At 44.9% G+C, this 25,824-nt stretch overlaps 1 protein-coding gene across 1 annotated transcript in view; it reads right to left on the bottom strand.

The window, feature by feature from the left end:
- Window positions 1–25,824, bottom strand: part of LOC311237948 (rho GTPase-activating protein 28-like) — a gene marked incomplete at its 3' end in the record, with an annotated part of 60,058 nt that overhangs the window by 31,887 nt on the left and 2,347 nt on the right. The window contains exons 2-5 of the mRNA XM_084325924.1: window positions 11,366–11,493; window positions 11,030–11,140; window positions 10,658–10,869; window positions 8,964–9,150 (exon numbers count right to left, since the gene is read on the bottom strand). Of these exons, the coding sequence (XP_084182050.1) occupies window positions 8,964–9,150; window positions 10,658–10,869; window positions 11,030–11,140; window positions 11,366–11,438 (583 nt within the window). The 5' untranslated portion in view covers window positions 11,439–11,493. The remainder of the gene's footprint in view (window positions 1–8,963; window positions 9,151–10,657; window positions 10,870–11,029; window positions 11,141–11,365; window positions 11,494–25,824) is intronic.

The following is a 25,824-nucleotide window of genomic DNA, read 5'->3' on the forward strand; positions in this document are numbered from 1 at the left end:
GTAGCCAGATTCCTACGCGGAACTAGGACTTGTTCGTACATGTTGAGCGGTACGTTTGAACTGGGTCTGAGGGGTATGGCAGCCTGGCACCAAGGTCTCGACCAATAGTAGAATGGAGACTATTATGGGATGTTCAGTAGGCTAGAATGGATATTCAATGCATATTGTACAAGGAATATACAAGGGATATCAGGTGCTATTAGAGAATATACAAATACAATTAAATATATATATATAAATAAATATATATTAAACTAGATAGGACTCGTGCACATCTGGTTGGACCCCGACTGGAGGTGCAGGTCAGCGCAAGAGAGATAAATAAACTAAAAGGAGAAAACCTTCAAAGGAAAGAAGGGACCGCACACTCCACAGGACTCGTTTTTGCTTATTTATTGTTTGCACAACGCGTTTCGCTGTCGCTTCCTCAGGTGCTATGACCAATCAGGGGGTGGCTGTTGTGAAGGGCCAGATTAAACCGAATATATATATTTATTTAAACTAAAAGGAGAAAACCTTCAAAGGAAAGAAGGGACCGCACACTCCACAGGACTCGTTTTTGCTTATTTATTGTTTGCACAACGCGTTTCGCTGTCGCTTCCTCAGGTGCTATGAGCTATGAGCACCTGAGGAAGCGACAGCGAAACGCGTTGTGCAAACAATAAATAAGCAAAAACGAGTCCTGTGGAGTGTGCGGTCCCTTCTTTCCTTTGAAGGTTTTCTCCTTTTAGTTTAAATAAATATATATATTCGGTTTAATCTGGCCCTTCACAACAGCCACCCCCTGATTGGTCCCAGACCTAATCAGTTAAACAGAGACAGATTAATCGCGTTGTCTATTTACACATAAGGGTTTGCTGTAGGGGTCAGTCAACTTCACAAAGTCATAGGGTTATAGGGTCATGGTCATCATCGATTGTGTCTGGGAGTCGGGGCAGTTCTATGAGCCTCGCCACGGGACGGGTGTAAGTGCGACCCTGGACAAGCACTTCAGCTGCTCGGACCTTGCCGTCGGCACCGGTGATCACTTTGCTTACGCGGCCGGCCGGCCACATAGCTCTGGGCAGTGATTGATCAATAATCATGACGACTGTTCCTTCTGTCAAATTGTCTCTCTCCTTTACCCACTTCTGGCGGGTCTGTAGAGACGGTAGGTAGTGCAGTAGGAAACTGCTCCAAAACTTGTCGGCTAATACTTGGCTGTACCTCCACATTCGTCGGCCGTTCGCTTCTTCAGGCCGGTACATTGTCTGGGGTAATGCAGGATCTAGCCGCCCCATCAGGAGTGTGTTGGGGTCTGCGGAGATAACAGTGCTCAATCCACAGAACACAGGCTTCTTATTTTCCACCTCCTCTGGACTTGCTTCCCTCGGGATAGGCATGGGCCACTGTCCTTCCGGGAGTCTTAGGAATGCGGGGCCGTCACTGTAAGCATTGCGACGGGTGAGGTCATCCAGGGGCATCCCCCGGGTGATGACGTCAGCTGGGTTCTGTTTTGTATCAACGTAGCGCCACTCTGTTTCTCCGGTTAATTCTTCGGTTAAGTCTTGAATCTCGGTGACTCTGACTCCCACGAAGACTTTGTACTTGCATGAGTCCGATTTGATCCAGGCGAGTACTGTCGTGGAATCTGACCACAGGATTGTTCTAGACACCGGTATGGTGAGCTCACGTTGGATGAGCGTGGCTAGGTGCGCTCCGGCTAGGGCTGCGCAGAGCTCTAGACGTGGGATAGATTGTTGCTTGCGTGGGGCTATTCTCGAGCGGGCGAGGACAAATGCTGTGTAGATCTCTCCCCCCTTTTCTTGGGCCCGCAAGTAGGCTACTGATCCGTATGCGACCTCTGAGGCGTCACTGAAGACGTGTAAGTCCATTTTACATGTCTCTGGCCTCACCGTGGGTGGGAAGTAGCTTCGGCGCATATTAACGCCTGGGAGTGAGTGGAGCTCCATCTCCCACTCTCTCCAGGTGGATGCAAGGTGTGCGGGAATGGGGTCGTCCCAGCCCTGGTCCTTGTCCCACAATGCTCGTACAATCATTTTTGCCCTGGTGGTGTACGGTAGAATACATCCTAGCGGGTCATATTGTCGGGCGAGTGTTGTGTACACACTCCGTCTGGTGGTCGGCGCCGCCGCCGGCCTTCCCTGCTCCGTAGTCAGGGGCTTGTGTCTGTAGTGAAGCGAATCTGTTTTGAATCGCCACACCAATCCCAGGGTCATCTCCTGGGCTTCTCCCGGGATTGTAGCCATCCAGGTCTCGCTGCTGGCTGCCTTGTCCTCGGAGGAGAGGCTGCGCAGTACTTGCGGATCGCTGCTGGCCCACTGCCTGAGATCAAAGCCGCCTTTGATCAATGAGGCGCGGAGTTTAATCAGGAGAGCCTCGGCTTCTTCCTGGGTTGAAAGGCTTTGTAGACAGTTGTCTACGTAGAAGCTGTTCTTTACGCTGTGTCGGACCTCTTCGTCCGCTGCTGGGTCCTCTGCTACATGTTTCTGTAGTGCAAATGTAGCACAGCAGGGGCTGCACGTCGTTCCGAAGGGGAGGACTTCCCATTGGTAGATGGCTGGACTGAAAAGGAAGTCCTACTTTAGTAGCGCAGTATATATACGCACTATGAACAAATAGTCCCATTAGTGGTGCGGTAGCCAGATTCCTACGCGGAACTAGGACTTGTTCGTACATGTTGAGCGGTACGTTTGAACTGGGTCTGAGGGGTATGGCAGCCTGGCATCAAGGTCTCGACCAATAGTAGAATGGAGACTATTATGGGATGTTCAGTAGGCTAGAATGGATATTCAATGCATATTGTACAAGGAATATACAAGGGATATCAGGGAATATTAGAGAATATACAAATACAATTAAATATATATATATAAATAAATATATATATTCGGTTTAATCTGGCCCTTCACAACAGCCACCCCCTGATTGGTCCCAGACCTAATCAGTTAAACAGAGACAGATTAATCGCGTTGTCTATTTACACATAAGGGTTTGCTGTAGGGGTCAGTCAACTTCACAAAGTCATAGGGTTATAGGGTCATGGTCATCATCGATTGTGTCTGGGAGTCGGGGCAGTTCTATGAGCCTCGCCACGGGACGGGTGTAAGTGCGACCCTGGACAAGCACTTCAGCTGCTCGGACCTTGCCGTCGGCACCGGTGATCACTTTGCTTACGCGGCCGGCCGGCCACATAGCTCTGGGCAGTGATTGATCAATGCTCATCTCCTGGCTTCTCTCTCCATAGGAACCGTAACAGGGGCTTGTCCTCCTCTACTAATCTCACCTGCAGGAACATTCCTTTAATGTCCCCGCTGATGGCCACCTTTTCCTGGCGGAAGCGGAGTAGAACGCCGAGTAGGGAGGGGCCGAGTGTGGGACCGGGCAGTAACTCTTTATTCAGATTTTGGGATCCAATCTGGTAGCTGCAGTTAAATACTATGCGGTCTTTACCGTTGTGATGGACCTTGTGGTGAGGCACGTACCACGATTCAGTGGTCTGGTCAGCCTCTTTAATGTCCATCTTTGTGACGTGTCCCGCTGTGATGAGCTTCTCAATCTCAGCGCGGTATACACTCTCTTGGGCGGGGTTCTTGGCTAAGCGCCGCTCCGTGTTCAGCAGGTACCGTGCTGTGGCGTCTGTCTTGGCGTGGAAAGTAGGCATTCCTTCTCGCCGCAGGAGTGGCGTGGCGTATCTCAACACGCCGTTGACCGGGACTCTCTTGGTCCCTGTCTCGAGGAGGTGAATGGCGTAAATGTCATCTTTAGAGCGAATGTCTTTCTTTCCGTTCTTAAAGGGCATTTGTTCCAAGGTCCATAGCCGCTCTACGTGTTGCAGGAGTGCGGTTTCTCCCTCTGTGACTCGGGAGTGGAGACATCTAGTGGCTGTACTTCGGTTGAGAGATTTGGCGAGCGGGCCTTGGAGAGTCCATCCCAAACGGGTCTCGACTGCTGCAGGACAGCCTCGGGGTCCGGTATGAACCCGGTCTATCGGGACAATGAGGTCTGCATGGTCGGAGCCTATCAACAGGGTCGGCATAGCATTGTCTATGAGCGGGATCGGTAACTTGCGCAGATGTGCATATTTCTCCATCAGCTTGGCGACGGGGTATGTGTACCGCGACAGTCCTATTTCTTGGCTGGTGAAAGCGTCTGTAATCTGGTACCGTCGCTCAGGCTGGCCGCTTGCTGCGATAGAGAATGAGACATTCTCGCCCTTTATCGTCTTCAAATCTCGTCTTATTGTCCGAATTGTCATTTGGGTTTCGCTTCCCCGCAGCCCTAGCTGGGCCGCAGCGGAGGCGAGCAGAAGGGTCTTCTCTGACCCGTCATCGAGGACGGCGTAAGTGTCCAGGACTTTATTCTGGTAGCTTAGTGTCACACGCACTACTTTTAGGAGTACTCGGGCTCCACTGCTGCTGGCGGGATCGATGTACATGACGCTCGCTTTGCTGCTGGATGGTGCGGGTGAAGGGCGCCGTCTGTTACTGTCGTGAAGTATGTCCAGATGGGCTCCATCGCACTTGGTGCACCTTTTCTTTAAGCGGCATTCGGCTGCCATGTGTGAGCGCGCACAGCGAAAACAGCGCTTGTTGGACTTTATCCATTGACTTGCTTCCTCCGCGTTCAGCTTGGGGAAGGAGTCACATTGCGCTAGCCAGTGTTCTTTCTCACAGTAGGGGCACACTATCTTCCACTTCTCCGTTCTGGAGGGGGTACTGTGGCTCCTGCTGCTCGGTACTGACTCCGATTGGTGCATCACAGTCACCGATCTTCTTCCATCATTTAGTCGTCTGGTTCCTTCTCTGGAGCCAGGGGTGCTCCGTCCGAATGTATCTAGCCGTAGGCTGCTGACTTCTCTCGCCAGGAAGTCTGCTAGATCGAGGAGGTTCGGTTCGGGGCCATTCGGGTCTCGGTGGTCTCTCTGTCGCCTAAAACGCTCCTGTCGAGCGGGCGGCAGCTTCTCCAAGATCCTTTCCACATTTGAGTTGGCGTAAAGTTCATGCCTCCCCTTCTCTCTCTGCGCTCCCAACATCCCTACCAGGGACTGCACTCTGATGGACAGGTCGTCCAGTGCTCGATTGTCTATTGCTGGGGGTAAGCGGTCGATGTGTCGGATCTCCTGGATCACGTAATCCCATATGCGCCCATACCTCTGGTCCAATGCTACCAGCGCTGCTGTGTATGGGGTGGTGGAAGTCGCGTAGGCGAGCGCTATATTATGTGCGCGGGGTACCTTTAAGTGCTTCAGTAGGATGGCGTATTTGTGGCGTTCATCCACTACATCCACCAACATGGTCTCCAGACACATGCGGAGTTCTGTATACTGGGCCCGGTTCTCTTGGGTGAAGTCGGGTACCATAGGCGTGCCAATGTATGACGCTGACTGTGGATACATCGGCGAGCGTTGGGGGAGAGGCCTCCTAGGCGAGTCTCCTCCCGCTCCTTGGTATGGGCTGGTACCGGCAGTGTACCATGGCCCGCTTGTCCAGGTGCTGTTCCTCGGTGCGGGTCGTGCGTCGTGCTCACCCGTGTATAGAGTCGGGGGTCTGTAGCGCAGCTCCGCGGGAGTATAGCCTGGGCTGTACCGGACCTCCTGGTCCGGTAGAGTACTGTGCTGTCGTCGGGCGTGGTTCTCCTCCTCTTCCTCTTCGTCTTCAGTTAGGTCATCCAGTGCTTGTAGTCTCTGGTTTAGCCTCTCCACAGGATATGCTGCTCCTTCCCGGTTGCTAGGTCTCGCTTGGACCGGTGGGGGGAGGTGGTCTGTGGGGGGTATAGACCTCGTCTGTTGGTCAAGTTCAGGGTTGTTTACTCGGCTAGGGGATGCCGCCCTGGAGGTGTGTCTAGACGAGTTCCTGGAGCCTCTGGCGGAGGGAGAGGGTGTTGTCCGTCTGATCAGCTGTTCTATTAGTTGCGCTTGCTGTCTGTCGCGCTCTGCGTCCCGTAGAGCACCAGCAGCTGCTCGCTGGCTGTCTGCTCGGTCTCGGGCCACATTCTCTTCCCTCTGAATGCGTCTTATTTCTAGACGTATATGCTCTTCTTCGCTCCGCTGCTGGATCTGCAGTCGGTCGCGTTCAGCAGCGGCGTTCAGGCTGATGAGGAAGGCCTGCTGTAGGGTCCTCTCTGCCTCGCTGGGAGAAGGCGGTTGTATAGGGGAGCCTTCCCTCGGGGTACTCCTTGCGGAGCCTTGGAGCTCTATCTCCACGGTGCTCTCCCCGTCTTCTTCCGTGCCGAGTTCTCTCTCGGTAGCGTTGTATTCCTCCCGGGACTCATCGGGGACTACTTCTTCAGTACTGGCGGGGTGTGAAGTCATGTCTGGTTCCCACTGGTCCCCACCGTGAACTTGGTCAGTTACATTAGAACCCGTAGGGGCCTCTATGGTCGGGGTAGTCTGGGCGTTGGGGTTAGACATACTTTTACTTTCTAGTTTTACCGCGTTTACTGTTAGTAGAAGACTAGGTTGTTGACTGACAGCGTAAGCCTCTAAGTACTGAGGGAGCCGTCGTTCGCGCTGCGGGCGTTGGTTAGGAGGATCGTTTCGTGGAGTGTTCATCATAGGCCATTTCAATATTAATAACACTATATTAATATTACACTAATTACCCTCCGGCTCGAAGGACCAATTTTAACTGAGGGGTACAATTCCCTGACTGTATTACTAGATATGATACTTACTACCACTACCTTTGTACTTAATATTCGGCCACCCAGTACTCGGCATAAATATATTATGATGAACACTGTCACGTAGATGAAACGGATCCAACACAAATGTACGAATTAGAAATAGGTCTTTATTTCTACACAGCGATGGTGTGTAGAGCAAGCACTTAATCAAATCAATCACATTTATGAATGGGAATTAGTATGCACTTTTATGGCAAGAGTATTCGTCGGTATATCAATAGAGAATGTCCAATCTCTGAAGGCGCAGGTGGTACATATACGACCTGGAATAGTTTAAGGAATAACAGCAATGATACTTTAATGATTATATACTGGATACACTAGGGGGGGTTAATCCGGTCGCTTGTAAGCCGACAGGAGTAGGAAGGGGGGGGGGGTAGAATCCGGCTGCCTCATCCGGCCAAGGGTATCCCAGGTGAACCCACTGTAGTGCCGTTCAATGTGCCGGCGATCCTTGGACCACAGATGAAAGCAGATGGACTCTTTGTGGGCCGGCTCTCTCCGGTCCACGGGGGAGAGACGTGAAGCGACCTCGTCTTGCAGAGCGTCTCCTCACCTTGCGTCCTCTCCAGGGGGGGGGGTTCCAACACACGGCAGTGTCGGGGGTCTTTATCCATGGAATAATCAACGTATACAAAGCATAATCCGTGCCTGGGAAGGCGGGCTGTCGTCGGTAGAATAATCCGGTATACAGGTCCACTCGCTCGTCGGCTCTGGGGCTCCTCGGGTGCAGCTTCACGTGGGGTCAACCACCCTGGATAAGCAGCCAGTTCTCTGCCCGAAACGATGGGGTACTGACTACGGTAGTATTCTCACCGCACGAAGCACTATATATTAACAGACTATTATTAGCTTAATAGACTACGTCCAACTCGACGATATAGTGCCAAATATGACTATTCAAATATTAATATACACGATGTCTCAATACCGATGGTAGGCGAACTTGGCCTTACTCCCACACGTGGCGTCGCGGGGAGGCTTTACGTCTGTGACTCTATTGGAGGGTAAGAAACTGGACTGAAAAGGAAGTCCTACTTTAGTAGCGCAGTATATATACGCACTATGAACAAATAGTCCCATTAGTGGTGCGGTAGCCAGATTCCTACGCGGAACTAGGACTTGTTCGTACATGTTGAGCGGTACGTTTGAACTGGGTCTGAGGGGTATGGCAGCCTGGCACCAAGGTCTCGACCAATAGTAGAATGGAGACTATTATGGGATGTTCAGTAGGCTAGAATGGATATTCAATGCATATTGTACAAGGAATATACAAGGGATATCAGGGAATATTAGAGAATATACAAATACAATTAAATATATATATATAAATAAATATATATATTCGGTTTAATCTGGCCCTTCACAACAAGGGGTGTAAAGGTACACGTATCCGTACCGAACCGTTTCAGTGTGTACCGTACCATACCGAACGGCTGTGTACCGAACAAATACAACGGTATGTTAACCACTAACGACCACCGACCGGGGGCTGTTTTTTTCACAATCTAATATAATTATAAAAAAAAAATTACAAGTCGATTATTAATTTCAATATAGAATATTCCTTGACAGCCCTACAAGTACAATTAGTTACTGCACACTGAGTGGAACATGGAAAGCCAAACTTTCCCCCACTGTACCGAAAAACCTGTACTAGGGATGCTCGATATTGGCTTTTTTACCGATACCGATATACCGATATTGTCCAACTCTTAATTTCCGATACCGATATCAACCGATATCAACCGATACCGATATATGCAGGTAATTAACATTACATATCTCTTTTTGTGGAATTAACACAACATTATGCATACTTTTGACAATAAATAAAATCAGAATTTGTTCTTACTTGCTTGCCTGGGTAAATAAATGTTATAGAAATGTAAAAAAAAAAAAAAAAAAAAAAAAAAAATTGAAAACCGATACCGATATTTTCCGATATCACATTTTAATGCCGATATCGGCCGATAATATCGGTAGGCCGATAATATCGGACATCCCTAACCCGTACCGAACCTTGACTTCAAAACCGAGGTACGTACCGTACCGTGGTTTTTGTGTACCGTTACATCCCTAATATTGATAAAAAAGAATTATGTGGAGCTTCAATTAAGTTATTTGTTGTGTTGTAGAGGGGCAGCTGTATTTTAGCACTGATATTATGTGAGATCTCTCATTTTACATTTACATGTGTTTTTGAGTATGATAAAAACACATGTATGATGTGAGATATAATGTGTACTGAGCTGAATGGTGAAACATGTCAGTACCTCCAGAGCGATCTCTGTGGATGGTTTTGGTTGAGGTGCGGTGGCGCCGGTTTGGTGCCGACTTGGCTTGTTGGAGGGGAGGGTGCTGGTGTCCATTGGAAATCTTTGTTTGACCGTGTTGTCCATTGGAAGTCTTTGTTTTACTGTGTTGTCCATTGGAAGTCTTTGACAGGACTTCATCTGTGGTCTGTGGAGACAGGAGTATGGACAATAAAGTCAAAATAATAATACTTTAAGTCATTCTGCACCATCGCTTAATGCGCCAGAGGGCACTAGTACGCCATCGCTTTAATCAATGGGGAGACTGCGAGATTTGCGAGCGCTTAAAATATATCTTATATTATAGCTATGGGTCTAATACACCCGTCGATTGTCAGTGAGTTGCTTCCAGTCAACATGCCCAATAAAAGAAATAACGATTAAAACCCGACTATACTCGTGATTGGCGCTGAGCGGTTGGCTAGTTCAGGGGTTCCCAAACTTTTCAGGCCAGGGCCCAGAAAATAAGGCGTCAGAGAGCCGCGGCCCAATGCACATCGTCAGGCTTTTTTTTTCTTTTTTTTTTGCCAGGCGACCGATTTTTTAAGCCAAATATCACTTCAATCCTTAAGTTAGTTCAAGTTAGTTATTCATTTATATGTGCTATTTATGAGAGGGCTAACTTGTTGCAAAATAATAATGATAATAATAATAGCCTCATTAAAATACTATTGTTGCTTCGGTTGTTTTCAGCGTTTTATGTGCATAATCTGTTATTTAGTTTGAAATGTTCGTTGAAATAAGTAGATTTTTCGTTTTTGTTTATTTATTAAGTTAATATAAAACCATATAGTCACATTTTAGAATACAATAGAATAGTATTTTAGAATACAACTAGAAACACTGTCCTGGCCTGCTTCTAAGTTCAGTCAGTGGCCTGACAAAAAAATTATAATAAAAAAATAAAAAATAAAAAATAAAAAAACCACTGGGCTAGTTAACCCGACTATACTCGTGACTGGCGTTGAATGAGTTAATGCCCTGAATATAAAGTCATAATAATAATAATAATAATAATAATAATAATAATAATAATAATAATAATAATAATAATAATAATAATAATAATAATAATAATAATAATAATAATAATAATAATAATAATAATAATAATAATAATAATAGAGTAATGGCCTGAATATAAAGTCATGATAATAATAGCGTAACGGCCTGAATATAAAGTCTGAATAATAATACTGTAATGGCCTGAATATAAAACAGTTTATTGTTACAAATTAAAACTGCTAAATATTCTGGGTCTGGAGGTTGTTAAAGAGGTCCTTGGCCACAGGGCGGGCGGGCGTCCGTCCGTCTGTCCGTCTGTCTGTCTATATACTGTAGGTCTGTTAGTCCAAGTCTCACCATGTTAAAGATGTTTTTTAAGGTGTCCTTGAGTTTGTCTGTGTCTGTCTGTCTGTCTGTCTGTCTGTCTGTCTGTCTGTCTGTCTGTCTGTCTGTCTGTCTGTCTGTCTGTCTGTCAGTCTCACCGTGCTAAACAGGTCTTTGATGTGTCCTCGAGACTGTCTGTCTGTCTGTCTGTCTGTCTGTCTGTCTGTCTGTCTGTCAGTCTCACCGTGCTAAACAGGTCTTTGATGTGTCCTCGAGACTGTCTGTCTGTCTGTCTGTCTGTCTGTCTGTCTGTCTGTCTGTCTCACCGTGCTAAACAGGTCTCTGATGTGTCCTCGAGACGGTCTGTTCCTCTTCCTGAGGGTCTGGGTGTAGTTGTCCAGCCTCCTCTTCACCATGGCAGCCTGTTGCCGCGTCAACGTGAAAAGCAACGCCTCCGCCGGCCCCTCCCCCGACGCCGAGCCTGTGACAAGGGTGGATAGCCCCGCCTCTGTCAGCCAAGCACCTTCTAGCTCCGCCTCTGAAGAGAAACAGGAAGTAGACAGGATGTTCGTTTATTTGTTTGTGTATATTTGCGTTTGTTTTACCTCTTTAATAGTATTTATATTATCTATAGTGTGTATGCTTATCTGTGTATGTTTATCGATGTATGTGTGTCTCCGTCCATATGTCTCTCTTACCATCCACATTGTTCCTCTCCACCTCTTCCTCCTCCTCTTCATCATCCTCCTTCTCTTCTTTGATGCTTCTCACCTCGCTCCAGTAGGTTTCCATAGCAACGTGTCGGGGGTCTAAGGGGGAGGGATGGAGGCAGGGGGGGAAGGGGGGGAGATGACAGCATTCTGTCTAAACTCTGGAACTGAGCTTGATAAATGATAAGTGTTTGAACACAGACCTCCAGTATGATATTTCTTCCCTCTGTATGCCTAATACCCAAGTGATAATTTTAAGTTAAGCCAATCATTATGGTAATAGGTCAGACACACACACACACACACACACACACACACACATACTTGTTGGAGTCCAGGGTGAGGGGGCAGGCACATTGCTGGCAGTCGTCAGGGGTTCCCTCGCTGGCATCGCCATAGTAACCAGGCAGGCACTGGTCACAGTGGGGGCCTGTTGTATTATGGGTATAACCCTGAGAGCCAGAGAGAGAGAGAGAGAGAGAGAGAGAGAGAGAGAGAGAGAGAGAGAGAGAGAGAGAGGTAGTTTGCAGGCTGTTCGACGCGGAAATGGGCAAAGACACAGCTCGTCACGCGATTGGGCAAACATGTCAGTGGCCAATCAGAGAGCGTCAGTCAGTGGCCAATCAGAGAGCGTCTCAGAGAAATGCGGCTACGGAAAAAAATAACGCCAGCTGGAGCAGAGACACATCTTCAGTCTACAGTCTGTTAGGAAGAAACCAGAAGAGAAACATAGTCTCACAGCCTGGTCCCAGTCCCCCAGACCTCCACAGACCTCCACAGTCTGGCCCCAGTCCCCAGACCTCCACACCCTGGCCCCAGTCCCCCAGACCTCCAAAGACCTCATCTATAGCTTGGCAGACCTCCACAGCCATCTACAGCCTGGCCCCAGTCCCATAGTCCTAGACTGCCACATACAGGCCTCCAGTGATGTACCTGAACGCGTTCAATGAACGATCGTTCATGAACGCGTTCGTATTTTGGGCGAACTTGAACTGAACGTACTGTATATCCGCTAAATGAACGTAATTGAGAACGAGTTCATTCTCAGCCCTGTGTAACGGAGTTCAAAAGTGCGTTCATTCTCGGCACTCTGTTATTATAACGGCGTTCAAAGATGTGCCATATTTCATATGCATTTCAGCCGAAAACTCAGTTAAAACACACTGTAAACTGGACAAAAATGATGCGTAAAAACCACCCGATCTGGCAACGTGCCTGTCACCCCCTGCTATTGGCTACGTGATCAGACTCCTCCTCACAACAAGCAGTGGAACAGTGCTTACAGCAGAATCTGCGCGCAGAAGCCGAGAGGCGCTGCAGCAGCACTCGCTCAGTCAGAGTCAGACTCTAGACGTCGTCGTATGCATTTAAAAGAGTTTACAATTCAAACTATTTGATAAACTTCTACTTTCAGCCCGGAAATGCATTCTGATAAACTGGATTAAGGATAAGCCTCAATTTTTACAAATGTGGTATAGAGAGATCTTCGGTATGCTGCTACCCCATGAAAGACACTGTGCATAGAGGCAACAACGCTTCCTTTCAGGAGGTGTGTGGGCCCCACTATTAGACTATTTTCCTGCTGAAATGTATCGGATCCTTCTAAAGGCCCAATGCCCCATTGTATGGACAGACCTAGGATAGAAAAAATAAATATATGTATGTTTACATGTGAATGCGCTCGAGGCAAGTGCAATAATGTACAGTGCCTGTCTTGGTCTGCTTTCCTTTTTGCTTGTTTTTCTTTTTTTGTTTTTGCTTGCTTATGGTGTGGATGATGGCATATAGATGAACTGGAGGACCCCCCCCCCCCTTGTCCCAATGTGTGTTTTTGTAATGTAAGTAACTGTACGTGAAACATCTATAATAAAAAAAAAAATTCAAAAAAGAACTAAAAAGAACTAAATTAGTTCATTTTTGAAACCATGAACTTTAGTTCAACATTTTGAATTATGAACTATGAACTGAACTAGTTCATTTAAAAAAATTTGAACTGTGAACTGAACTAGTTCATGTAGAAAGTGAACTTTCCCAACACTGCAGGCCTCTAAATACCTGCATAGACATCTACAGCCAGGCCCCAGCACACAACCATGACCTAGACCTCTGGATCTCTACAGACTGGCCCCAACAGCTACACAGTGAGTGAGTGGGTGAGTGAGTGAGTGAGTGAGTGTGTGTGTGTGTGTGTGTGTGTATGATGACAGACACCGACTAGTAGTCCACCAGAACTGTCCAGAACTGAAAACAAACTATTTACCAAATGTTATAATATCAGGGATAAGCTCATATCCTGGGTCCAGTAGTTAAAAACTTTTAATCTCAATCAGATCCGATCAGATTTTGAAATCCCATTTTTTGTGATCCAGGATCAGACAACTCTGCCAGATTTGGTCCCAGTATTTCAAAGCAATTCAGGATCACCCTGATCTAGATCCAGACTTTTCAAGATTACTAGATCTCTGAATATCAGTGCTATAATCCTACCAATCTCCATCTAGTGGATATGAAATATAATACAAGGAAGACAAGAGACCACATTGCAGAGACATCTACAGTATAATGTCTAATTATATTTTTAAATACATACTGTAAAGAACATAAAATCATACTGGAATTGTAATAAAAGAAAATACTCCCACTAGGGTAACAACAACAAAACATTAATTCAAAGGCAGCTGGATCATCCAGGCATGCTTTGAGGAGCTGAATTATTATTATTATTATTATTTTTTATCCACTTTCTCTTCTTTTTCTATTTTTCTCCCATCCCAATTCCACTGTGCCAATTCTCCCCTCCCCTGTCTTGAACGTTGCTCGCATATGCCCCCCACTGGCCGGTTGTAGGGAGGATAGAAGCCTTGCATCACGTGTCCCCTCCGATACACGAGGAGGCAGCCTGTCACATCTTTTCACCTGCCAGCGTGGACTCTCATTGGCGAGGTGTAACGTGTGGGAGGCTCACACTACCCCCGCCATTTCCTGTCTCTGCTGTGCAGGCGTCCCCAACCGACCTGTAGGAGTCGCTGTCCACAACGTCCAGATTACCACCCATCGACTTCCACCCGCTAACTCTGCCAATTGAGTTAGTATGACGGCTGGCCCAAGCCGGAGGCAACGCCGACAGCCGGAGTCGAACCCGGTGTCTCTTGCGTTGGTGACGAGCGCAATGTCCGCTGCGCCACCCAGCCGCCCTGAGGAGCTGAATTCTAAGTGAGGTTTCAGTTTGCTGAAGGCGATTTGTTTTTTGTTTTTGTTGTGATATTTCTATGAGCATAAACATTTATGTCATCAACATTTGGTTGAAAACAAAATAGGCCACCACAAACATGACCAGAAAAATCAATAAAATGTCAGGCTAAAGATGAAGGCTAAAGATTTTGTATAATTTCAGTTAACAAACTTTGCCATCTTATCTATATTGAAACATATTTTTTTAATAGATTGTATAGTATATTTTGCTCTGGTAATCCACTGGAAATCCACCCCTCTGGTGGGATCAAGATAATCCAGTTTTTTTGGGATCAAACTGATCCCAATCCTGTGTCGTCGGTTTGAACTACCGTTTTGAGGATTTGATCCAGATTACGATTTGATTTCCTGATCTGATCGGATATCAAAGTGATCTTAACCCTCTACTGCATACTGTGTCTTTGAATACACAAATCACATTTGGAGACCCTACACTGACCCTTTAAGAGAAAGCATATTTTCAAATAATGGTACCAGACAATCTGACCAATGAAATGATGAGTCAAAGAGAGTGTGTCGTTTATTTTGGGGGGAGGGGTCCCTCTTTCAGGAAGCAGCACCACCTGGAGCAGCTCACCTCTAGGTAAGATCAAGTTCAAGTTCAAGTTTCTTTAATAGTTGTCATACAGAAGTACAGAATACTTTTATACAAAATGCTTCTTACTGTTACGCTCCAGAGACTGTGCTAGACAAGATAAGTATGAAATAAAATAGTATAGCTATAGATGAATATCACTATTAAACTTGTAGAACCCACATCCATTTCTACTTCAAGGAAAATGATGAGGGGCATAAGACTGACTAAATAGACTACAAAGAACAAATTTAGGAATTTATTTTCAAAATAGCACCCCCTAATCGCAAAGATTTGAAATGTTACATATATGTCACATTGGGCGTTAATCATTAAACGTATTCCTAATTCCCATGTAGTGCACTACATGGTACTACATGGTACTACAGGGCACTACAGGATACTACATGGCACTACATGGCACTACAGGGTACTACAGGGTACTACATGGTACTACAGGGTACTACATGGTACTACAGGGTACTACAGGGCACTACAGGATACTACATGGCACTACAGGGTACTACATGGTACTACATGGTACTACAGGGTACTACATGGTACTACAGGGCACTACATGGCACTACAGGGTACTACAGGGTACTACATGGTACTACAGGGCACTACAGGATACTACATGGCACTACAGGGTACTACATGGTACTACATGGTACTACAGGGTACTACATGGTACTACAGGGTACTACATGGTACTACAGGGCACTACAGGATACTACATGGCACTACAGGATACTACAGGATACTACATGGTACTACATGGTACTACAGGGTACTACAGGGTACTACATGGTACAACATGGCACTACAGGATACTACATGGCACTACAGGGTACTACATGGTACTACATGGTACTACATGGTACTACAGGGTACTACATGGTACTACAGGGTACTACATGGCACTACAGGGTACTACATGGTACTACAGGGTACTACAGGGTACTACATGGCACTACAGGGTACTACAGGGTACTACATGGCACTACAGGGTACTACATGGCACTACATGGTACTACAGGGTACTACATGGTACTACAGGGTACTACAGGGTACTACAGGGTACTACAGGGTACTACATGGTACTACATGGCACTACAGGGTACTACATGGCACTACATGGTACTACATGGCACTACAGGGTACTACATGGCACTACAGGGTACTACATGGTACAACATGGCACTACAGGGTACTACATGGCACTACAGGGTACTACATGGTACTACATGACACTACAGGGCACTACATGGGGCGGCGTGGCTCAGGGGTAGAGCGGGTCGTCCAATGATCGAAGGGTTGGTGGTTCGAATCCCGCTCAAGCCCATGTCCATCCCACTGCCGTTGTGTCCTTGGGCAAGACACTTAACCTACTTGCCTCGTATGAATGTGTATGCATGTGAATGAATGTTGGTGGTGGTCGGAGCCAGCTTCCTTATCATCCCCCTCTCTGCCATCACCTCTAGTCCAGGTAGCTCCACTCCCACCACGGAGCTAGCCTTCCTCACCAGCTTGTTGAGCTTGTTGGTGTCCCTTGAGTTGATGTAGCCTCCCCAGCATGCCACAGCATAGAAGAGGATGCTGGCCACTACAGACTGGTAAAATGACTGCAGCAGTCTGTTGCACACATTGAAGGACCCGAGTCTCCTCAGGAAGAACAGCCTGCTCTGTCCCTTCCTGTAGAGGGCCTCTGTGTTATCCGACCAGTCCAGTTTATACAGGGTATATAAAGGGTATTAAAAGGGTATTAAAGGGTTTATACAGGGTATTATACAGGGTATTACATGACACTACAGGGTACTACATGGCACTACAGGTTGTTTTCTTTATTATTTTATTCAAGAAATGTGTTCACAACAGGTTATATATCATAAAGACCATGTTATGTAAGCATTATAATTCTTAAATGGGCAAATCTTACCTTTAAGCAACAAGAATCTAGCTTTTGAATGCTAGCTACTTCTGTCATTTAGTCACCACCATCAGTCATCATTGTGGAAAGGTGGTTTATGGGAGCACAACATCACATGATCTGTCACATGACCCCATCAGGATGTTCCACTGGTGTCCCTTTGGGACTTCATGAGGTAAAATCAAGGAAAAAGCTTTATATGGACATTTTCAGAACATGTAAAGTACATGTGACACCTGTGTCACGGTGGGCCCTAATGGGTTAAAATGGAGTAACTGCAGAAAAAATTATATGTGCATGACTATGAACATGTAAATAAGCATACAGTATATGATTGTTTAGATACGTATTTTGCTTTTATATATAGAGTAAAACTGTTAATTTTGGTTTGTGTCTTCAAAGACACACCATGCAGTTAGCCCAATTTGGTTCTCAATTAGGCTGTGTGTGTGTGTGTGTGTGTGTGTGTGTGTGTGTGTGTGTGTGTGTGTGTGTGTGTGTGTGTGTGTGTGTGTGTGTGTGTGTGTGTGTGTGTGTGTGTGTGTGTGTGTGTGGACATGTTGTGCTGTGTGTGTGTGGATGTGCTGTGCTGTGTGTGCGGATGTGCTGTGCTGTGTGTGTGTGTGTGTGTGTGTGTGTGTGTGTGTGTGTGTGTGTGTGTGTGTGTGTGTGTGTGTGTGTGTGTGTGTGTGTGTGTGTGTGTGTGTGTGGATGTGCTGTGCTGTGTGTGTGGATGTGCTGTGCTGTGCTGTGCTGTGCGTGTGTGTGTGTGTGTGTGTGTGTGTGTGTGTGTGTGTGTGTGTGTGTGTGTGTGTGGACATGCTGTAGCAATAACATGCATTAGCATGTGTGTGTTTGTTGTTTGCATGAATGATCATTGAGTGTGTTGTTACCAATATGTCATTTCTGCATACAAACACACACATGCTAATTAATCATTATTACTATGATATTACTGTTATAACTGAGGTATTATTAGCCTATAGTATGTGTTACTTACCTGATAATAAGTGATGCAATAGTCAATGTTTTTACTTCACAATCCATCGATACTGTGTGTAACTGAGGGGTACAATTCCCTGACTGTATTACTAGATATGATACTTACTACCACTACCTTTGTACTTAATATTCGGCCACCCAGTACTCGGCATAAATATATTATGATGAACACTGTCACGTAGATGAAACGGATCCAACACAAATGTACGAATTAGAAATAGGTCTTTATTTCTACACAGCAATGGTGTGTAGAGCAAGCACTTAATCAAATCAATCACATTTATGAATGGGAATTAGTATGCACTTTTATGGCAAGAGTATTCGTCGGTATATCAATAGAGAATGTCCAATCTCTGAAGGCGCAGGTGGTACATATACGACCTGGAATAGTTTAAGGAATAACAGCAATGGTACTTTAATGATTATAGACTGGATACACTAGGGGGGGTTAATCCGGTCGCTTGTAAGCCGACAGGAGTAGGAAGGGGGGGGGGTAGAATCCGGCTGCCTCATCCGGCCAAGGGTATCCCAGGTGAACCCACTGTAGTGCCGTTCAATGCGCCGGCGATCCTTGGACCACAGATGAAAGCAGATGGACTCTTTGTGGGCCGGCTCTCTCCGGTCCACGGGGGAGAGACGTGAAGCGACCTCGTCTTGCAGAGCGTCTCCTCACCTTGCGTCCTCTCCAGGGGGGGGTTCCAACACACGGCAGTGTCGGGGGTCTTTATCCATGGAATAATCAACGTATACAAAGCATAATCCGTGCCTGGGAAGGCGGGCTGTCGTCGGTAGAATAATCCGGTATACAAGTCCACTCGCTCGTCGGCTCTGGGGCTCCTCGGGTGCAGCTTCACGTGGGGTCAACCACCCTGGATAAGCAGCCAGTTCTCTGCCCGAAACGATGGGGTGCTGACTACGGTAGTATTCTCACCGTACGAAGCACTATATATTAACAGACTATTATTAGCTTAATAGACTACGTCCAACTCGACGATATAGTGCCAAATATGACTATTCAAATATTAATATACACGATGTCTCAATACCGATGGTAGGCGAACTTGGCCTTACTCCCACACGTGGCGTCGCGGGGAGGCTTTACGTCTGTGACTCTATTGGAGGGTAAGAAACTGGACTGAAAAGGAAGTCCTACTTTAGTAGTGCAGTATATATACGCACTATGAACAAATAGTCCCATTAGTGGTGCGGTAGCCAGATTCCTACGCGGAACTAGGACTTGTTCGTACATGTTGAGCGGTACGTTTGAACTGGGTCTGGGAGGTATGGCAGCCTGGCACCAAGGTCTCGACCAATAGTAGAATGGAGACTATTATGGGATGTTCAGTAGGCTAGAATGGATATTCAATGCATATTGTACAAGGAATATACAAGGGATATCAAGGAATATTAGAGAATATACAAATACAATTAAATATATATATATAATAAATATATATATTCGGTTTAATCTGGCCCTTCACAACACTGTGAGAACATGGACACAAGAACTTTTTTTGGAAGAGAGCGGACTGTTAGGGTGATTCCCAGTGACAGTGAGGACAGTCAGGCGGAGGTGAGCCAGAGTGAGGAGGAGTGTTCCTGAATCAGGTTTGTGGAATGCTGCAAGTGTTCCTGATGCATTTATTTTATTTTATTTTTGTGGGACCCTCTCGAAAACAAGATACTGTATCTCAGTGTGGTTTTCCCAATAAATAATTTCAATATTTATTTATTATGCGTTTCTTTTCCTTGTCTTCAGAAGAAAACCAGCCTGGTTCAGACAGCCCCACTGAATCACCATGTCCAAGGAAAGGGGACGATGCAAAGTACCAGGGTGCAGTGCTGTAACTAAAGCCAAGTGTCGGAAACGCAACGTCCACCTGTGCTTCACCACAGATCGCAACTGCTTCCTGAGGTTCCACACTGAATAAACTATGGTTTCAAATCTGCATAAGTAAAAAATAAAAAAGAATGTACTACCATTGTTCTAATGGTGCTTTGTTATTGGAAATGTGGGTAACATTGTTTTTAATATTCACATGATGTTCTATGTATTTTATTAATAAAACTTGTTATAGAAAACCTTGGTGTTTTACTACCCTTGCTGCACAGCGTGTCTTTGAAGACACAAACCAATATCAGTTTGAGGGTGTGGGGGGAGGGGGGGCACGTTTTTTGATTGGTATGTTATCAGGGACCCATAATCTCTCAAAAATCGGGTGAAATATTTTTTCCCCCAGAAGATAGAAAGTCATGCAGTAGAGGGCTAATCCTGTTTTTTGGTTTTGAACTACCCAAAATCTAAATCTGATCCGATCAGATAGGGATTAAAAGTTTTGGGCCCTGACTATGTTAAACCGGAATATGATAGCAGAGATATGATGATATTAGATTAGATTCAAATTAGTGTCATTATACAGCACAAGTACAGTACAATGAAAATAAATTTGGCATCAAACTAAGGCACGTATACATCTGATCCTGTTCATTGTTGGTTTTATGTGCAAATTCCGTTTCCATGGTGACCTTCACAATATTCTGTTTATTCATGTATACAAGAGTTGTTGATGGTCAGACCTGTTCTGTTATTCACACAGTAAACAGACCGGATGGCTCCCTGCCCAGTATGAAATATATATAAGCATAATATTGTGTGTGTGTGTGTCAGTCTCTTAAAGTTATTCTTATTGATCGGTGTAATGCAGGCTGAGGGGCGGATATGGGACTCAGAGGGCGGAACCATTGTCTTAATGGCTTTGGTTCCCTGGGGGAGGGCAGAGTGGGGCGCGCGGGGTCAGCAAGGGAGAGCAGCTCCATTACAGGAAGAGAAGGATCCATTTAGCACAAACGCAAACACTGGACCAATTAAAACAGCACCTCGATTACTCAATCTGCTGAATCAGATTGTTGACAGTTTGACATAAACCTGAGATTTTTTTGTTCCTTGAACCAAGCTGTTACCTAACCTGTTACCATAGCAACAGTTCAGTGTTAAAACATATTAAAGTCACAGTTCAGTGTTAAAGGCACAGTTCAGTGTTAAAACGTATTAAAGTCACAGTTCAGTGTTAACCTCTTAAGCATCGGACGGCCCGACGGTCACGCACACGTCACGGCACTTTGCTCTCGTCTGTCGGCTCCGGGCTGCATTTTTGCCGATCAACCAATACATTGTTGGAAAGTTGAATTTGTCGCCTTTCGATCGTCAACACACGATTGCGTGATTCCATTCTTGAGTTACAAGACGAAACATCCGGGTAGCGTCATTTGACAAGCTGTTTGGACGAGTGACCACGTCCGGTTGTGAGCGGTCCTGAACTGACCAGTCACCGCTGATGGCGAAAATGATTGACCACCGTTGTATGTAGCCAAGGAGCGTCTGCTCCGAAAGCGATCTCAGATGGGCACTGAGAGTGGGGGAAGGTGACACAAGAAGACGAAGAAGTCCATTGTTTTGACTAGAGCATCGAAATGAATGGCAGCGGACGGCCATTTTGGATAATCTGGTCGAATTTTTACCGGTACACACATTACAAAAACCTTTGTAAAACATACATTTTCCATGGGATTTTTTAAAACTTTGTCCCTGTACTACATAAGACTTCAGGCTATGGAACCATTATGTTTTCCAGCTCCTACACCTCAGCTGGAACTTAAAAATAGGCATCTGGCAACGAGTAAAAATAAATGTGAGTACACAACCTTTACTTCAGTTTGTTCAAACCTCCGTTTCTCTATTTCATTAGTACTCAAAGTGATTTTTCGTACCTTTCAAAACCATGTGCTATAAGTATGAAGTATAATAAATCGCAAATGACTTTGGGTATGCAATCGTAAAGTTTTTATAAAACTAGCCATTTTTGCCCGGAGGTTAAAACATATTAAATTCACAGTTCAGTGTTAAAACTAGGGCTGCAACGATTTGTCAATGTCGTCAATGACGTTGACTAGGACAGTGGTTCCCAACCTTTTTCCCCCCAGGGACCCCCAAACATCTCTGATGAAATTCGCGGACCCCCTCCTAATAAGATACCATAAAATACTATTTTTTTTTTCATTTTAATAACAAACTGCTTATACACAGGCATATGCATCACAATTAGACCCACTATGCTTCTTTGACTTGTGCCTTCAATCAACAAATCTCATCTTGCACCATATGCATTTCAAAATGTTTGGCCAATATTCAAATGCTGTATTCATCCTCTCAAATCAGGCCCTAATGGTGAACGGTTTGCATTTATGGAACAAATCAATGCAACAAATTAAACTAAATATGAGACAGGAAATTCCAATCAGTAGCAGAGAGAATCTGTCCTAGCTGGGTTTAATACCTTTTTTTTGTCATTTTAATAACAAACTGCTTATACACAGGCATATGCATCACAATTAGACCCACTATGCTTCTTTAACTTGTGCCTTCAATCAACAAATCTCATCTTGCACCATATGCATTTCAAAATGTTTGGCCAATATTCAAATCCTGTATTCATCCTCTCAAATCAGTCCCTAATGGTGAACGGTTTGCATTTATGGAACAAATCAATGCAACAAATTAAACTAAATATGAGACAGGAGATTCCAATCAGTAGCAGAGAGAATCTGTCCTAGCTGGGTTTAATACCTTTTTTTTGTCATTTTAATAACAAACTGCTTATACACAGGCATATGCATCATAATTAGACCCACTATGCTTCTTTGACTTGTGCCTTCAATCAACAAATCTAATCTTGCACCATATGTATTTCAAAATTTTGGCCAATATTCAAATCCTGTATTCATCCTCTCAAATCAGGCCCTAATGGTTAACGGTTTGCATTTATGTTGAATGAAGTAAGAATCCACTGCAGTAAAAATATCCTCACCTCGAGTGGTGGTAGTAAGGTTGACTGACATGAGAATGTCCTGCTTCAGATCCTCATTTTCAATATATTGCACATAAACGATGAGCACAGCCTCGTCTGCGACAGTTGTAGTTTCATCAAGTTGTATGGCAAATGGACCCTTTCTAAGCTTTTCTGACAGCTGCTGCTCGCAATCACTTGACATCTTATCAATTCGGTCTTTCACTACATTGTTCGAGAGTGGTACTGATTTTAGTTTATCCGCCACCTGTGGGCCGCACAGTTTCTAAACCATTTTGATGCAGGCTGGTTTGATGAGCTGCTCGCCAATATTGTGCGGTTTCTTTGCTTTTGCAATTAAAAGCGAACACTCAAAGGAGGCTTCGGTAGCCTTCTGTAAATCACTGCCACCCCTGCTCCACGCTACTCTAACATCAACAGGCTTGTTCGCCTTGAGAGACTGTTCTTTCCTCCGAAAAAAGTCTGGATCCTTCCCAACGGTTTCTGGGTGCTTAGACGCCTGATGTCTCTTCAGCTTGCTGGGCTTCAGGCTCGAGTTTGCCAACTTTTCTCCACAAATCACACACTCAGGTTGTTTGTCTGGTCCCTCAGTGAAGCCCATGGTGATGTAATTTTCGCGATTGCTGTAGGTCCTAACTTTTTTTGCAGATGAGCTGCCGTCATCTCCTTTTCGTTTGTCACACATTTTCGCCTCTGGCGGCTGACTGCAGACGAGCCGAGAAAGTTAACTAGCGTGCTAGGCTAGCTACAGAAAGTGATAGTCAACTGATTCGCGTTTTAGCGGCTACCCGGTAGCCTACTGTTAACGTTCAAAAATCATGTCTAGATGTTTATTTATTTATCTTTATTTTTTATTGTAGTGGAGAGACTATTCATGCTTCTGATGATAAAAAAAAAAAAAAAAAAAAAAATTTTTTTTTTTTTAAGACCTCAAATCATCTGTGGTCTGGCGGACCCCCTGCGCCCCCTGGCGGACCCCCAGGCGGTCCGCGGACCCCAGGTTGGGAATCACTGGACTAGGAAATGTAGTCAATTTGCATATTCATGACTGACACATCGTAATTTAGTTACTGATGTGCCGTCTTTGCGGTGGAAATGGCAGACGTTCAAAGTCATAACATGTGCAACGTGCAATTGTAATTTAATAATAGACACAGACCAGTACGGACCATTAATGTCGCGCAATTGTCATTTCATAATAGACACAGACCAGCGCGGCGGACCTTCAATTTTAGAAGCATATGACATCAAGCTCTTCAGCCCTGCATTCGACAGCCCTGTGACGACTGCTCTCGCGGGTTTCTATGTGCAGTGAAAACTGAAAGTCAGTGTTCAGTGTTAAAATGTATTAAAGTCAGTTCAGTTTTAAAACCTATTCAAGTCACAGTTCAGCGTTTGTTCGACAACCGTTGAACGCCAACCACATATATATACATTATTTGGTCCATTTTTCTTTTTTTCGATTTTAATATTCTATTCAATGTCACGGACCTGTATGTTGCCGTTAAAAGGCATACTGGGACCCTGAGGGTGCAGTACCGGCCAGATCCGGCTAGGTGGCAGTATCGAGAGTGCAGTAAACCCTGTTACAGACCGTGTGTTACATTTAAATCCCTCCGGGCACTAAATTTAGACGGAGCCGAGTAAATCGCTTCATCCGACCACTTCGAAACGCATCTGACACACTCGCTCCATAAATTGTGCCAAATTATGTCCGGGACCAGATGGACACCAATACTGGAAATCACGATCAGACAATTGGAATATTCTTTTTGGAATACCCCCGACCAAAGGTAAGGACTATCTGACATAAATTTCAGCTTGATCCAACAATGTTTTCATATCGATCCAGCTGATCAGCGTCTGTAGTGTTCGACACGAATGCCGTTACTGGCCATCAAAGCATAAAGAAACGACCCCCCCCTTTCATGCATTCATGATGAAACATAATACCTATTATATACATTTGATTTGGAAATAGTGTCCAGGCAAGAAACGCCAATGCTTATAGTAGAATACACGTAGCGCCCTATAACTCAGCTTTTCAGGAATTATCCTGGATCACTCCTAAACTATACTTATATTCACCACGGGATAACACGTGAACGTATGCATGAAAAAATTATCACTTTTCTTGCATGTTCGACGGAAGAAAGTCACTTTCAAATGACTATAGTATTGTCTCCATAGCTATAATATAGAATATAGATATAGCTCTACAAACAAGGTGACGCACCTCTATCTTTAAAGCGTGGCATAGCTAGAACGCTTTAGAACGAAGGCTAATCCCTGGCGCTGAATGAGTTAAAGTCAGTTCAGTGTTAAAATGTATTAAAGTCAATTCAGTGTTAAAACATTAAAGTCACAGTTCAGTATTAATGTCACAGTTCAGTATTAAAGTCACAGTTCAGTGTACAGTTTCTACGTCAAATGTATATACTCCCTTCTCTTGACTCCTTCTGTATCACAAACAGTACTGTATTTGCAAATCTGGTATGTCATAAATGTATAGATGTAGCAGTACTGACTATCTGTATGTCATGTATGTCATAAATGTCCTGATGAATTGAAAATGGGGGACCCTGATGTAAACAAGACGAAAGTCTTTCTCTGGTCTGCATCCCCTTAACAATTGTGTGTATTGAGCTGTACTGTATTGTACCCATTCTGCAATCTGTTAATAAAGTTTTCAATCAATCAATCAATCAGTGTTAAAATGCATTAAAAGTCACAGTTCAGTGTTAAACGTATTAAAGTCACAGTTCAACTATGCTACAGTACTACTGCTTTATATTAACTGTGTTAGAACCTGCTTCATATTAACTGTGTTAGAACCGGCTTTATATTAACTGTGTTAGAACCTGCTTCATATTAACTGTGTTAGAACCGGCTTTATATTAACTGTGTTAGAACCGGCTTTATATTAACTGTTAGAACCGGCTTCATATTAACTGTGTTAGAACCTGCTTCATATTAACTGTGTTAGAACCTGCTTCATATTAACTGTGTTAGAACCTGCTTCATATTAACTGTGTTAGAACCTGCTTTATATTAACTGTGTTAGAACCTGCTTTATATTAACCGTTAGAACCTGCTTTATATTAACTGTGTTAGAACCTGCTTTATATTAGCTGTGTTAGAACCGGCTTTATATTAACTG

Source organism: Notolepis coatsorum, assembly GCF_963971535.1.
Source record: "Notolepis coatsorum genome assembly, chromosome: 12".
NCBI classification, from domain to species: Eukaryota; Metazoa; Chordata; class Actinopteri; order Aulopiformes; family Paralepididae; genus Notolepis; species Notolepis coatsorum.